This window comes from Carassius auratus, chromosome 11 (assembly GCF_003368295.1).
Source record: "Carassius auratus strain Wakin chromosome 11, ASM336829v1, whole genome shotgun sequence".
NCBI classification, from domain to species: Eukaryota; Metazoa; Chordata; class Actinopteri; order Cypriniformes; family Cyprinidae; genus Carassius; species Carassius auratus.
The window spans coordinates 2,918,383-2,931,540 of NC_039253.1; the positions used below are offsets into that span (position 1 = coordinate 2,918,383).

The following is a 13,158-nucleotide window of genomic DNA, read 5'->3' on the forward strand; positions in this document are numbered from 1 at the left end:
TCATGAATTAACCCCTACAAAGTTCCATATAGAACCTTTTTCCTGGTTACAATGAACCCTAAAGGGTTTCTTTTGATTGAACCCTTAAAAAGGGTTCTATATAGAACCTTTTAGGGGATCCAAATACTTAGCGCCTGATAGAACCTTTTAGGGTTCTATATAGAACCTTTTCTTCTAAGAGTGTAGTTACCACAGGATGTAAATCCTGTGGCAAAACAGAGAGTCAAATGGAGACATAATTAGCGTAGCTGCTGTTCCAACAAAGTAAAATGAATTAGTTTAACTTCTTAAAGAATAAGAATGTGCATTTGATCAGATACAGCTGCAGTCACAATTTAAGAGATGCAGTATTTTGAGTGCTTGGCGAAAGAGATGCGTTTTTAATCTAGATTAAACAGAGAGAGTGTGTCTGAACCCCGGACATTATCAGGAAGGCTATTCCAGAGTTTGGGAGCTAAATATAAATTATGTGAACATAGATATATGCATGTACATTTATGCTGTATGTGTGTGCATTTATATATACATAATAAATAAAGTACACACATTTATATAAAGTAAACACAAACTTTTATTTTGGATATGCTTAATCGCAATTAATCGTGTGAACAGCACCAGAGCCATGGACAGCACTAAAAGAATATTCAACTCTGTTCCACACTCAGAAGGTGGCGGTAATGCGCAAATTCACGATGGTTGCAAAAGAAAAACAGAAAAGAAGAAGACTGGTGTGCTCGTGAGCGCGCAGCAGCAACCGCGGGGTTGCGCATAGGGTGAGAGGCGCGCGCAGGTAAGCTCGAGCTGAACTCTGTCAGCAGCACCTGGATTGTCCTCGACTACAGGCCGTACAGTATTTATGGGCTAGAAATCATTACTTTCCTTACTAATGCTCTCTCACTGTCTCAAAGCAGTCTATGCACTCGAAACTGTAAAGTGTGATGTGGGTTGTTTGTTTATTTGTCAATGACGCGTCTTGCATTTCGTATTTTATTAAGATTGAGCATGATTAGCGGAAATTTGGGCTTCTTCACATGATGACCTTCCTCATCCTCGTCCTCGCTGAGCATGGCGGAGTCAGATGGTGTGGAGTTCTGTGCGAGTCGAGCTCAAAGCAGGTAGGAATGCATGTATGTAGCATCAGATTTTGCATGCAATGCGTTTGATGCATGCATGCATGCATAGGTTTGTCCCATAATGCAACACGAGATTAAAAATAAAAAAAGAATACAAATAAAAAAAACATTTGTTTTATTCTGCCGTCTTGCTGTCTACAGCATTTCTTTCTATCATGGCCAGTTGTGCAACAATGCCCTTTTAGCTGTAAGTTACCATATTAAAGATTTTTTGCATTTACTGAGAATGGTTAATGTTGGATATGTAGTTTTGCATACTTCTTTGCCTTATATTTACGTTTAGATTAACTTCTAATGCTCATTTAAAATGAATTTTTGAAAAAACTAATAATTTATTAACACTGTTTAATGTAGTAGGCTATCTATTATTCATGCTGTACAGCATAATATTGTGAGGTCAAAAATTCACATTAAGTTTATTGATTTACTAAAGACACACTAGGAAAAATTAAGCCATGGACAGTGGAAAAAGCCTGTTATTTTTGCAGCTGTACTTATTGCATATGCATTTAATAGGTGTTTCCATTTCAGACACAAAACCTTTGGGAGGAAAGTATTTAAATAAATAAGATTTACTAAGGTTTACGTTAGTCAGTTTATTAGCATTTGCACTGTTATTGCACCCATAAAAAAGCATGTCTTAATCCATTTTGTCCTTGAGATGGCAGGGATAATTGCAAATTTGCACTTCTCTTTATAGATTTTGGTGATCTTTATGGAAGTGAGAACTTTCCACTCCCATCGCAGCTTTTATGGGATTGTAGTCTCATGCTAATTTACCGTTAATTACTTTGTTTTTTATTTTTGACATTATATGATAACCTATAAGCTGTAGCATAGTCTACGGTGATGGTGAATGCTGACACAGTCGAAACAGAATATGTTTGAGGTAAAATAAATCAATAAATGAAATGTTAAAACAAGCAATCTCTCATGGAGCAATGCAACAAATGTTTGTTTCAAAAGTTGAAGATAAATCTAGCACAGAGCAGGAACATACAGCAGTTAGTATAAGAGTCAGCTAAATGTACACAGAAACATACTGAGTGCAACTTTCAAAATGTTTATAATAAGAACCTTTTAACCCTTACATACTATCTGGTAGAATTCAGGGCCCCAAAAGCATACTTAACGACATGCGGGCTTGATGCTTGCTTTATTTCCAAGGAGCACATGTTCTCCTATATTGAAAAATGAAGGAGTGCATAAACAAAACTTTAGAGTTGCAATGAGAATTGATGAAATAATGTGACATTACACTGTTTGTGAAATGTGTATGCTTTACTATTGCAGCTGTTCATTCAGAAGGATAGGGGCGATTAAAATAAGCACTCTTACAACCATCTTCAGTCTATTACAATATAAACACCATCAAGTAAACATTGTTTACGATCTACTGATGATTATTTATGACAATCTGTTTGAATTAATGCTCTGAAACTGTGAGCCCATTGAATGCGCAACAGCACTGCATTTGGACATTGCTCACTCACATTTATTTATTGAAATCATGGCCTTTGATTTTTTAATATTCACATTAGGCTTTATCCCGTTCTTCTATCCCAAATTTAAAACCTCTTTATGAATTCATTTAAGGTTTTTATGACCCTAGTTTTAATAGAACTGATGCTCTCATTTCAATTTGACAACATTAAATGTTTTTAAATAAAACTGTCCCAAATATGAAACATGATTACATGCAGTAATTTGTTACATGCTAGCATTTGATTATACTGTATATTTTTTGTTTTACAAATATACAGTTTTCTGGGGCCAGATTGATCCAAAACAGAAAATAGAAATTACTATAGTTACATTACATGCTTGCTTTGTAATTACAAGTTTTGAAAATTATCTAAATTAAAGCAGATATATAAGCAGATATATATAGAATTTATAAATATATAAATTCTGATACTTTTATAGCCAAATAAATTATCTGCTTTAATCAAGATAATTTTCTTGAAGTTTGGTAATATAAAGATTCCTCCTTTGAACTCCCACCTCTTCTGTGGGTTTTATTGTTCTGGGTCTGAATTTGGGCTCCTGGGATCTCAAAAAAGAAACATTTACAATCTCCAAGGTGAACATTATGACAACACACTCTTAGAAAAAAGGGTTCATTGAGGTTCTATATAGAACCATAGGGTTCTTTACTCAACTCCAAAGAACCTTTTATGCTAAAAAGGTTCTATAATGACAAGAAAGAACCCTTTTGGCACAAAGGTTCTTTAGGCTATTATTCATTCATATATTACATTATTCTGCAACATTTTGTATTTGTAATTTAATTATTGTTTGTAGTAACTTAATATCACATTTTAATCATGCTGATTTTTGGAGAAAAACTGAAATGGCAATCTTCGTGTGATATTGATTAACTACATAAAATGATATAAATATATACATTTTCTAACCCCCATATCTTGAATTTTGTGATCATTCACCTGCATTCATAAATGCATTTGAATACACCGAATAATGCAGTGAAAGAACGCACTCAAAATGCACAGGCGCACTAGTATGACTTCATCATGTAACTTTACATTAGCCTAGGTGCGTGCACTTGTTAGGCACGATTTGTTTATTTGAATTTGTATGATTTGCGATCCCCAAACTGACTCAACTGATTCGCGAACCCGCTTTGAACTCCCGAACTGACTCAAATGATTCGCGATCCCGCTCCGAACTCCCGAACTGATTCATTCAAATGATTTGCGATCCCCAAACTCACCCAAATGATTCGCGAAACCACTACGAACTCCCGAACTGACTCAAATGATTCGCGATCCCCAAACTGACTCAAATGATTCGCGATTCCCAAACTCACTCAAATGATTCGCGAACCTGCTACGAACTCCCAAAATGACTCAAATGAATCACGCTCTGTACTCCCGAACTGACTCAAATGATTCTCTAATTTCATAGCATTTAGTGATTATTTTAAGGTATGAAAAGTATGTTGTTAACAAAATATCAATATTTCCATTCCGAACTGCTTTCCACGTCGAAACATCCACGAACATAACCAGGTGAGCAGATTACTCTCTCACTATTTGATTGCTCTAGTCTTTATCCACTCATCATCATAATCCACCAATCAGAACACACGAGAACTCTTTGACCACAGCTGCTGTGCTTTCAAAGGTCTTGCAGCAGCTCAACACTGGTGGTCGGATCACATCAGATTGTGGTTAATCTTGCAGATCGTGACTTATATCTACTCTTCCTCTCCCTGCAGTTTGGTAATATAAAGATTCCTCCTTTGAACTCCCACCTCTTCTGTGGGTTTTATTGTTCTGGGTCTGAATTTGGGCTCCTGGGGTCTCAAAAAAGAAACATTTTCAATCTCCAAGGTGAACGTTATGACAACACACTCTTAGAAAAAAGGGTTCATTGGAGTTCTATAAAGGTTCTATGATGACAAGAAAGAACCCTTTTGGCACAAAGGTTCTTTAGGCTATTATTCATTCATATATTACATTATTCTGCAACATTTTGTATTTGTAATTTAAATAATTGTTTGTAGTATCTTAATATCACATTTTAATCATGCTGATTTTTGGAGAAAAACTGAAATGGCACACACGCACTAGTATGACTTGCTAAATATGTTATATATATATATATATATATATATATATATATATATATATATATATATATATATATATATATATATATATATATATATATATATATATATATATATATATATATATATAGCATTGGAACATATAGGAAATGAAACATTGAAGTATGCAGTGTCTGTCTCAATAGAACATGAGGGTTAGGAGCAATGACAATTAAAATTGATATATGCACTGTCATCACAAGAGCTATTTGACGTTACCAGTTGTTTAGGTCACTTGTTGCTTGATATTTTTTAGGCTTAGGTGTTCTGTATCCAAACTGGCTCTTTATCCATTCTGTTGAATAATTTAAAAGTAGGTGCCATTACAGGGATCATGCTGATGCACCAGTATAGAAACCTAGACATGTGAAGCGTCAGGATACAGCAGATTTATCAAGCCACTTGTGAAGTTCTGTTGACTCTGAAGCCAGAGACAATGATCAGGGAGTGGCGAGAGATACAGTTCCTCGTAAATTGATTCTCTCTCTTTCTTCCAGCATGGCTAACAACAAGAACAGCACGCTCCGTTGTACTTTCTCGGCCCCCAGCCACAGCAACACTCTCCTGAGGGGACTGTCTGCTCTGCGCGATCAAGGTCAGTTGTTGGATGTGGTTCTGGCCATTGACAACGAGCGATTTGAGGTTCACAAAGCGGTTTTGGCCTCCTGCAGTGACTACTTCAGGTGAGACAATGCACTGTTTGCTAGCAGCAGCCAACTGAGCTGCAAATGGCAGGTTAATGACTAGCCCTAAGTCTAAATGACTAGTTAACTTGAATAATGTGTGTACAGATAATTCGTCGTAAGTTCAAGTTGTTACAAACCTGTATGAATATTTCTGTTGAACTTAAAAGAAGATATTATAAAGAATTTGGGTTGTTCTTCACAATATCTTGTTTAAAAAAAGAGAGAGAGAGAATCTGTAGATTTGAGTTGAGTGATTTAATAGAATATCACAGTTTTATGATGGTCATGGACTCATCGATTTTGAATTTTTTTTAGCTTCAGACTATGAATCCATCCAGTTGTTTATTTTAAAACACTTTGTTTTGATTAGATGTGTCTCCTTGAAACAATGCACAAGTTTCTTCATGAGTTTGTGGTGTTCAGAGTGATGAAAGTCTGGTACTGTGTGATTCTCAAGTGTTTAGTGTATGATGACCAGTTTTTCCCTCTGTAACTATTTACAAAGTCTCAAGATTTAAATTAATTCCTCTACAATTAAAATGAATGAACACTAATATTGTTTTTCAATGTTCAATTTCAGTGCATCCTACCTTCTAGCTTTTTTTTTTTTTTTTTTTTTTTACTTTGATAGAACCATTAATAGTTTACTTCCGTTCATCAGCAGCTCTTTCTTAAAGTCCCTATTTCTTAATAACTCAGAAAATGTATCTCCCATTACTCCCAAATAGCACTTAAACAGCCAGAGATTGTAGACACAAATGGACGAATGCATCTTCTGTGAACTGTGCCCTCATTTGTCAAGCTTGTTATGTTGGTTTGGTTCAAGACTCTTTATTAAAGCTGCAGTCGGTAACTTTTGACGCTCTAGCGGTTAATAAACAGAACTGCTTGCGTCTTGCGGAAGAACATCGTAGCCGGAACTACTTCTCTCTGTTTATGTCTATGAAGAATCACAAAGGTACTGGGTTACTCCGCCGCGGTATCCCCGAAGCAATCTAAAATAGTCCGAATATAAACACTTATTATAGGTGCACCCTAGTGATTCAGGACAGGCTAAAAACACGGTTTGGAAAATGGATTCATGGTGTACTCGCTTATTATATAAATTTTTCTTAATTTTGAACATAAAACAAAGTTACGGACCGCAGCTCTGATTGGTTGTTTCTTAACGGGAGCGATGCATTTCTGCAAATGGCAATAGGACACTGGGAGGAGCCAGAGGAGCTTGATTTTTTTCACAGATTATCTGTCTCATATTCTACTGTCAGGACATAATGACAGGTTTAACAAATATGTAAAAAATATATATTTACAAAAGTGACCTACTGCAGCTTTAAAGATTGTTTTTAAATCCCTGTGTAGAAAATGAATGGAGAAAAATCATTCCAGAACCAAGGGTGCTAAAAATGGAGGGGTCACTGTTGCACTTTAGCTTAAAAGTATGGAGATCCCCTCTTTTTGCCGCACATTTGATAAAAGTGTGAAATCTTTTCTTGATCCATTCAGAGCCATGTTTACTGGAGGAATGAAGGAGTCAAACCAGAACACCATCGAGCTAAAAGGTCTTTCAGCCAGAGGACTGAAGCACATTATTGATTTTGCCTACAGTTCTGAGGTCACTCTGGACTTGGACTGCATTCAGGATGTTCTTGGTGCAGCCGTCTTCCTGCAGATGGTGCCTGTGGTGGAGCTTTGTGAGGAGTTCCTGAAATCAGCCATGAGTGTTGAGACTTGTCTAAACATCGGCCAGATGGCCACTACTTTTAGCCTCTCGTCCCTGAAACAGTCGGTCGATGCGTTCACGTTCCGTCACTTCCTGCAGATCGCTCAGGAGGACGACTTCCTTCACATTCCAAAGGAACGACTGGTTTTCTTCCTTCAGAGCAACAAGTTGAAGAACTGTAGCGAGATTGACTTGTTCCACGCGGCAATCCGCTGGCTGCAGCACGACGCGTCCAGACGAGCAGCGGCCAGCGAAGTGCTCTGTCACGTGCGCTTCCCGCTAATGCGTTCATCTGAACTTGTGGACAGCGTCCAAACTGTCGACATCATGGTGGAGGATGTGCAATGTCGACACTTTCTCCTAGAGGCCTTCAATTATCAGATCCTTCCATTCCGACAGCACGAAATGCAATCATCGCGAACTTCCATTCGCTCAGACGTCACTTCGCTGATTACGTTCGGTGGGACGCCCTACACCGACAACGATCGGACAGTCAGCGGCAAAGTCTACTATCTAGCCGACATCACAGTGCGACAGTTCAAAGAGTTGACTGAAATGGAGATGGGATGCAGCCATGCGTGTGTGTCGGTTCTGGACAATTTTGTGTACGTCGTGGGTGGGCAGCATTTGCAGTATCGCAGCGGAGAGGGCGCGGTCGATGTCTGTTTCCGCTACGATCCCCATCTGAACCAGTGGCTTCGAATCCAATCCATGCAGGAGAGCCGTATTCAGTTTCAGCTCAATGTGTTGCATGGACAACTTTACGCTACTGGAGGACGCAACCGGTCTGGCAGCTTGTCCTCTGTAGAGTGCTATTGTCCGAGGAAAAACGAGTGGACTCATGTGGATTCCCTCAAGAGGCGGATCTGGGGTCACGCCGGAGTGACGTGCGGTGAGAAACTCTACGTCTCAGGAGGTTACGGTGTGTCTGTGGAGGATAAGAAGACTCTCCATTGCTATGATCCGACTTCTGATCAGTGGGACTTTAAGTGTCCCATGAATGAGCCAAGAGTCTTGCATGCTATGATCAGTGTGAACAACCGTATTTATGCTCTCGGTGGCAGAATGGACCATGTTGACCGCTGCTTCGATGTGCTAGCTGTAGAGTATTACATTCCAGAGACCGATCAATGGACAACAGTCAGTCCAATGCGAGCTGGTCAATCAGAGGCTGGGTGCTGTCTGCTAGATAAAAAGATCTTTATAGTCGGAGGATACAACTGGCACCTCAATAACGTCACTAGTATTGTGCAAGTTTATAATACAGAAACGGATGAATGGGAAAGAGATCTTCATTTTCCAGAATCTTTTGCGGGAATAGCTTGTACACCTATTGTACTTCCTCAAACAACCACCCAGCGCTAAGCACATATTGCATTTGCATTTTGTTTAGGCTTACGGTTCCAGTCCACCCGGACTGAAGTGAAAGTAATGGTTTAATTAGCTTTGTCTTATTGAAAAGCTATAATGTTATGTCTTTGTTGTTGAAGCATGCATGATTGAAGGTTTGTTCACAACGATATAAAAGCACACTTTGAGAATGTGCAGCATCTTTCTCAAGCAGTATTGTCATTTAAGGCCCTTCTTGTAGATTGCCACGTTTAATGTTATTTGAGGGTTTTGCAAGTTCCTATGGGTTTTGCACTGACGGCAGACTTGAATAGCCCCACAACATTCAAGCAATGTCATCACGTCTTTATCTTTGTGAATATCCAACATGTATTCACAACACAACATAAACTTCCAGAAGTAAGTGCAAGTTTATAACGGCGAGACAGATGAGTGGGAAAGAGATCTTCATTTTTTAAGAATCTTTTGTGGGAATAGTTTGTTACACTTATTGTACCTCCCCAAACAACCCCCCAACGCTAAGCACATTGTCTTTATATTTGATTTTTGAGAATGTAAAGCATCTTTCTGCACACTTCTCATGCAGTAATGTTGTCTTTGGCCCGTCTCGTAGATTGTCCCGTTTCATACTAATGAGGGTTTCATACAACAAGTGCCTGTGGGATTTGCATTGATGACAGACTTGAATGGGCCAGCAACACTAAAGCAATTTCATCATGACTTCGTGAAGGATTTATGGCCTGTTCTCATGGTGTGAATAAATAAACTAAACTTTATTTCAATTTGTCATTTTTTGAAATTTTGGATAGCTCAATGAATTGGTTGACATCTGAACAATTTTAAACAATATTAGCCTCTGAGAGAAAAGAGTTTGCAGAACTTTATTCTTGCAGTATGATATTTTGAATTTGGTCCTCCAGCTACAATTCTGACAAAATTGTCCACTTTGCCAGCACTTAATGAAGTTAATGAAATATTGAACCTTAGCCTGCTCTTCTCAAGATGTAAAGCTGGCTCTGGTTCTTCTTGTAGCTTACCAGTGTGTGAATCTCTTGGGTACAGATCAGATCTCTATACATCACAGCTTCGGATGCGGATGGTCCCAAACACAGCATAGGCCTTATTCCTCTAAATGACATGATCTTGAGAGTTAATGCAAAACCATAGACCTGATCTATATGTTGCACTTTTCAGGCAAATTCATGTTTGTTTTGTGATCATTTGTAGAAAAAACACTAGCAAAATGTAGTGTCAGGTGTTAATATATTTTGTGATGCTTTATTAACCTAGTTTGTGACAAGTTCCTGATATTAATTCTCTTTCATCATAATCTTCATTTTTTAAATGTTTTGTATTAAAAACTGGCAAATTATTTCAGAAAACTTTGCTACCATTAAGCAGCAGTAGTGGTAAAATTCTCATGACTCTTTTGTCATGATCAAGTTTTGTCTCTTTTTTCCTAACAATTTAGGGGACATTTAAAATATTTATACCTCATTGTAAGATATTTTTTTTTTCTTTTTTTTTATACTTTCCATTCAGATATTTTTACTGGATGATAATGTACCTACCTATCTAAGTTTTTTTTTTTTTTTTCTGCTCTCTCAAACTAAACAAGCACATTTCATCACGCACTTTAATATTCAACGTGGTAAATCAGTGATTTGAATACTGAACAACTGAGGTGCATTGTTTTCTCTGAACATGTAATTTACACTGTATATACAGTATTATACAGTAGGGACTGGATCATGTAAATGGACCTATGGCACAAACTTTTTGTAATGAAATTGTGATGGCATGTTTTTAGAGTATGAATATGTAAAAAAATAAATACATTCTAAAAAAAGATCTTTTTTTAATATAAACATTTAATAGTATGATTTGTTTGATTATTCTTACATTTATTTAATTTCTTTTTTTAGATTCCATGAAGCTGTCCGAAACATCTGTTCTTTCCAACAACACAATTAGATTTTGTGTATGTATATAGATAGGTAATTTACCATGATTACAGCAGTAAATGACTGTCACAATTAGCTCAGGACTCATTTACATGCTGATGTAAAATGGACACATAAATATGGACAATATCTGGTAAGACTTTTGAGTAATTTAGCTGGGTCTTATGAACAAATGGCCTTCAATCTTGTACCTAAGTCACAGATCAGCCTTAATCAACCTGATAAAAGCACCCGCAGAACAGCAAAGTGCTGTTTGGTTCTGTGTAAACAACCTTTTCCTTAAGTCTGGAATTTCAACAAGCTTTTACAATATTATTTTTTTTTAATTGTCAATTTTCGATCTCAAGTAAATGCTTTGTTTAAGTGCATTTATGGACATCTGAAGCATGTGGTTACATTAAAAAAAAAAAAAATTCAGTCAATTTTTTTGAATTATGATTATGATGTACAAAGTTACGTGTTAATCTTTCGAGTGTGTGGTGTAATTACTAAATAACACTGAATGTATTTGTATTGGTAGTATTTTTTGCATTTATCCTTTTACATATTTGTTTTCCAAGTGTCAAATTACATTTTTATTCTTGTTTTATCCATCTGCTATTTTGTGTCTGTTACAGTGTGGTCTAAATAAATAAATAAAAAATAATAATAATTCTCATTTTTTTAAATTGATGTACAAATCATTTACAATAGCCTCTCTTCTATATAAATGTATAAACTGTCTCATATCCCATTGGCATATAATTGTTCTTTAATCATAAAATAAATTCAGTTTTTCAGAAAACAGTATTTCATAATTCTAAAACAAATGTATTTGAAACCTTTGCAGTTGCAAAAATACTGATGAAGAGTGTCGCTCATTTGCAGTGTTAGAACGTAACAGCAAAAAGTTTGAAATGTATGTTTTCTTTACTTGGTTTAAAAAAAAAATTATAATAAACACGGTTGCTTAATTTGGTTTTAAAAGTCTTAAGTTTACTTTATAAAACCTGAAAAAACCCATAGGCGAACACCCCTCCATCATCAGCCCAAGTGACAACCTTCCCAATCTCTTGTGAAACCTACACGGAAGTGACTAAAACTGCAATTCATCGACTGGCCACTTGAGGCTGGCTGCAGAAGGGAGTCGGTCCTATATACTCCCCATGTTAAAATGCACAATTTTACAGAAGAAAAAAACATATTTACAGCCTGGTGCAAAAAGTGGTTTTGGTCTATATAGCTAATTTTGCCTTTCATGGCTCCGCCAACTTTGCGCTTCAAAAAAACACTCTTCAGAAACCTACGAGTGTCATCACAGACACTACGTCCATGTTTTTATTAGGGCCGGGACTTGATTAAAAAAATTAATCTTATTAATTAGAGGCTTTGTAATTTAATTAATCGAAATTAATCGCATTTTAATCGCATATAAATATTTGACCTGAGAACAGTGAGAATACATTTTTTTTTTCACATGGATTTATAGTATACCATTGAATAATGACTGAATACATAAGCTTAAGCAACAAAATATTGTTTCTTTTTGTTCAACCAAGTCTACCATTAAGTGTAGCAATAGCATATTTAGAAACAATTTAGAAATAGTACATTTCAGAAATTCAGGAAGCTTATAGGTGCTGGAACCTTCTGTAAAGTGTTTAAATAAAACACAATTCTGTCAATTACATTCAGAACATTGGAAACACTGACTATTAGAAAACATCTCTCTGTTGCTTCAGAGGCCATATTATACTAAGTCCAACTCTCAATAACCTTGGCCAAAACAATAAAGAGTTCAACATAAACCGTTGCACCAACAAAAAAATACATAGTTCAACATAAAGTGTACAGTCCACGCTAGCTGATATATGTTTTGCGTTGAGGTGATACTTGAGATGTGCTGCGGTGATATGCGAACGCTAGATGGTGCTTCAGTATAATCGGTCCGCTGAAACTCATCCAGTGAGAAACGTTCCGCGGTGCAAAAATAGGTTATTAAAAATGCGGGAATTTTTTTTCTGTAATTAATTAATCTTAATTAACGCGTTATTTTTTGTGTAATTCATTAATCTCAATTAACGCGTTAAAGTCCCGACCCTAGTTTTTATACAGTCTAGGGTTGGGCCCTTAGAATCATCCTAATTGTACGGCCCCTTATGGCGCACCTGGTTACACATGCAGAACTCAATAAAACGTGACATGATTTTCAGGTGCACATTTTGTATAATATCATAGCTTTTTATTTGAAAAATGGATCGGTTCATAGTTCCAAGTAAGCCTGCCCCCAGCTAAGCATAGGATCTACTAGTCGCATGTTTACTTAAGGGGGGGGGGGGGCTGGGGTGAAATGCTATTTCATGTATACTGAGTTTTTTACACTGTTAAAGAGTTGGATTCCCATGCTAAACATGGACAAAGTTTCAAAAATGAAGTTGTACGTTTGAAGGAGTATTTCTGTTCCAAAAATACTCCTTCCAGTTTCGGAGCGTTTTTTTCGAGTATGGCTCTGTGTGATGTTAGATGGAGCGGAATTTCCTTATATGGGTCCTAAGGGCACGTCTGCCGAAAGAGCGCGCGCTCCCGTATAGCAGAGCACTGAGAGCACAACAGACTTCACTGATCGGAGCGAGAACGTCGCGAAATGTCACAAAAGGAGTGTGTTTTTGGTTGCCAGGGCAAGACAACC

The 13,158-nt window shown here is 37.0% G+C and overlaps 1 protein-coding gene across 2 annotated transcripts; it reads left to right on the top strand.

Annotated features, from left to right (window-relative positions):
• Positions 1 to 713: 713 nt before the first annotated feature.
• On the top strand, positions 714 to 9,302 carry LOC113110764 (kelch-like protein 26). 2 transcript variants are annotated; one of them, XM_026274937.1, is made up of 4 exons: positions 714 to 790; positions 996 to 1,115; positions 5,265 to 5,450; positions 6,960 to 9,302. In XM_026274937.1, the coding sequence occupies exons 2-4, from the start codon at positions 1,066 to 1,068 to the stop codon at positions 8,539 to 8,541; spliced, it is 1,818 nt and encodes a 605-aa protein (XP_026130722.1). In that variant the 5' UTR covers positions 714 to 790; positions 996 to 1,065; the 3' UTR covers positions 8,542 to 9,302. The 2 variants fall into 2 exon arrangements, with proteins under 2 accessions (XP_026130722.1, XP_026130723.1); XM_026274938.1 differs by having other exon boundaries at positions 768 to 845.
• Positions 9,303 to 13,158: the final 3,856 nt, after the last annotated feature.

Bases quoted from the DNA above. Each gene is read 5' to 3' on its own strand.
- LOC113110764 (XM_026274937.1), top strand. From the start codon at position 1,066: ATGGCGGAGTCAGATGGTGTGGAGTTCTGTGCGAGTCGAGCTCAAAGC. The intron at 1,116-5,264 runs GTAGGAATGCAT...TCTTTCTTCCAG, and splicing joins GCGAGTCGAGCTCAAAGCAG to CATGGCTAACAACAAGAACA. The intron at 5,451-6,959 runs GTGAGACAATGC...TGATCCATTCAG, and splicing joins TCCTGCAGTGACTACTTCAG to AGCCATGTTTACTGGAGGAA.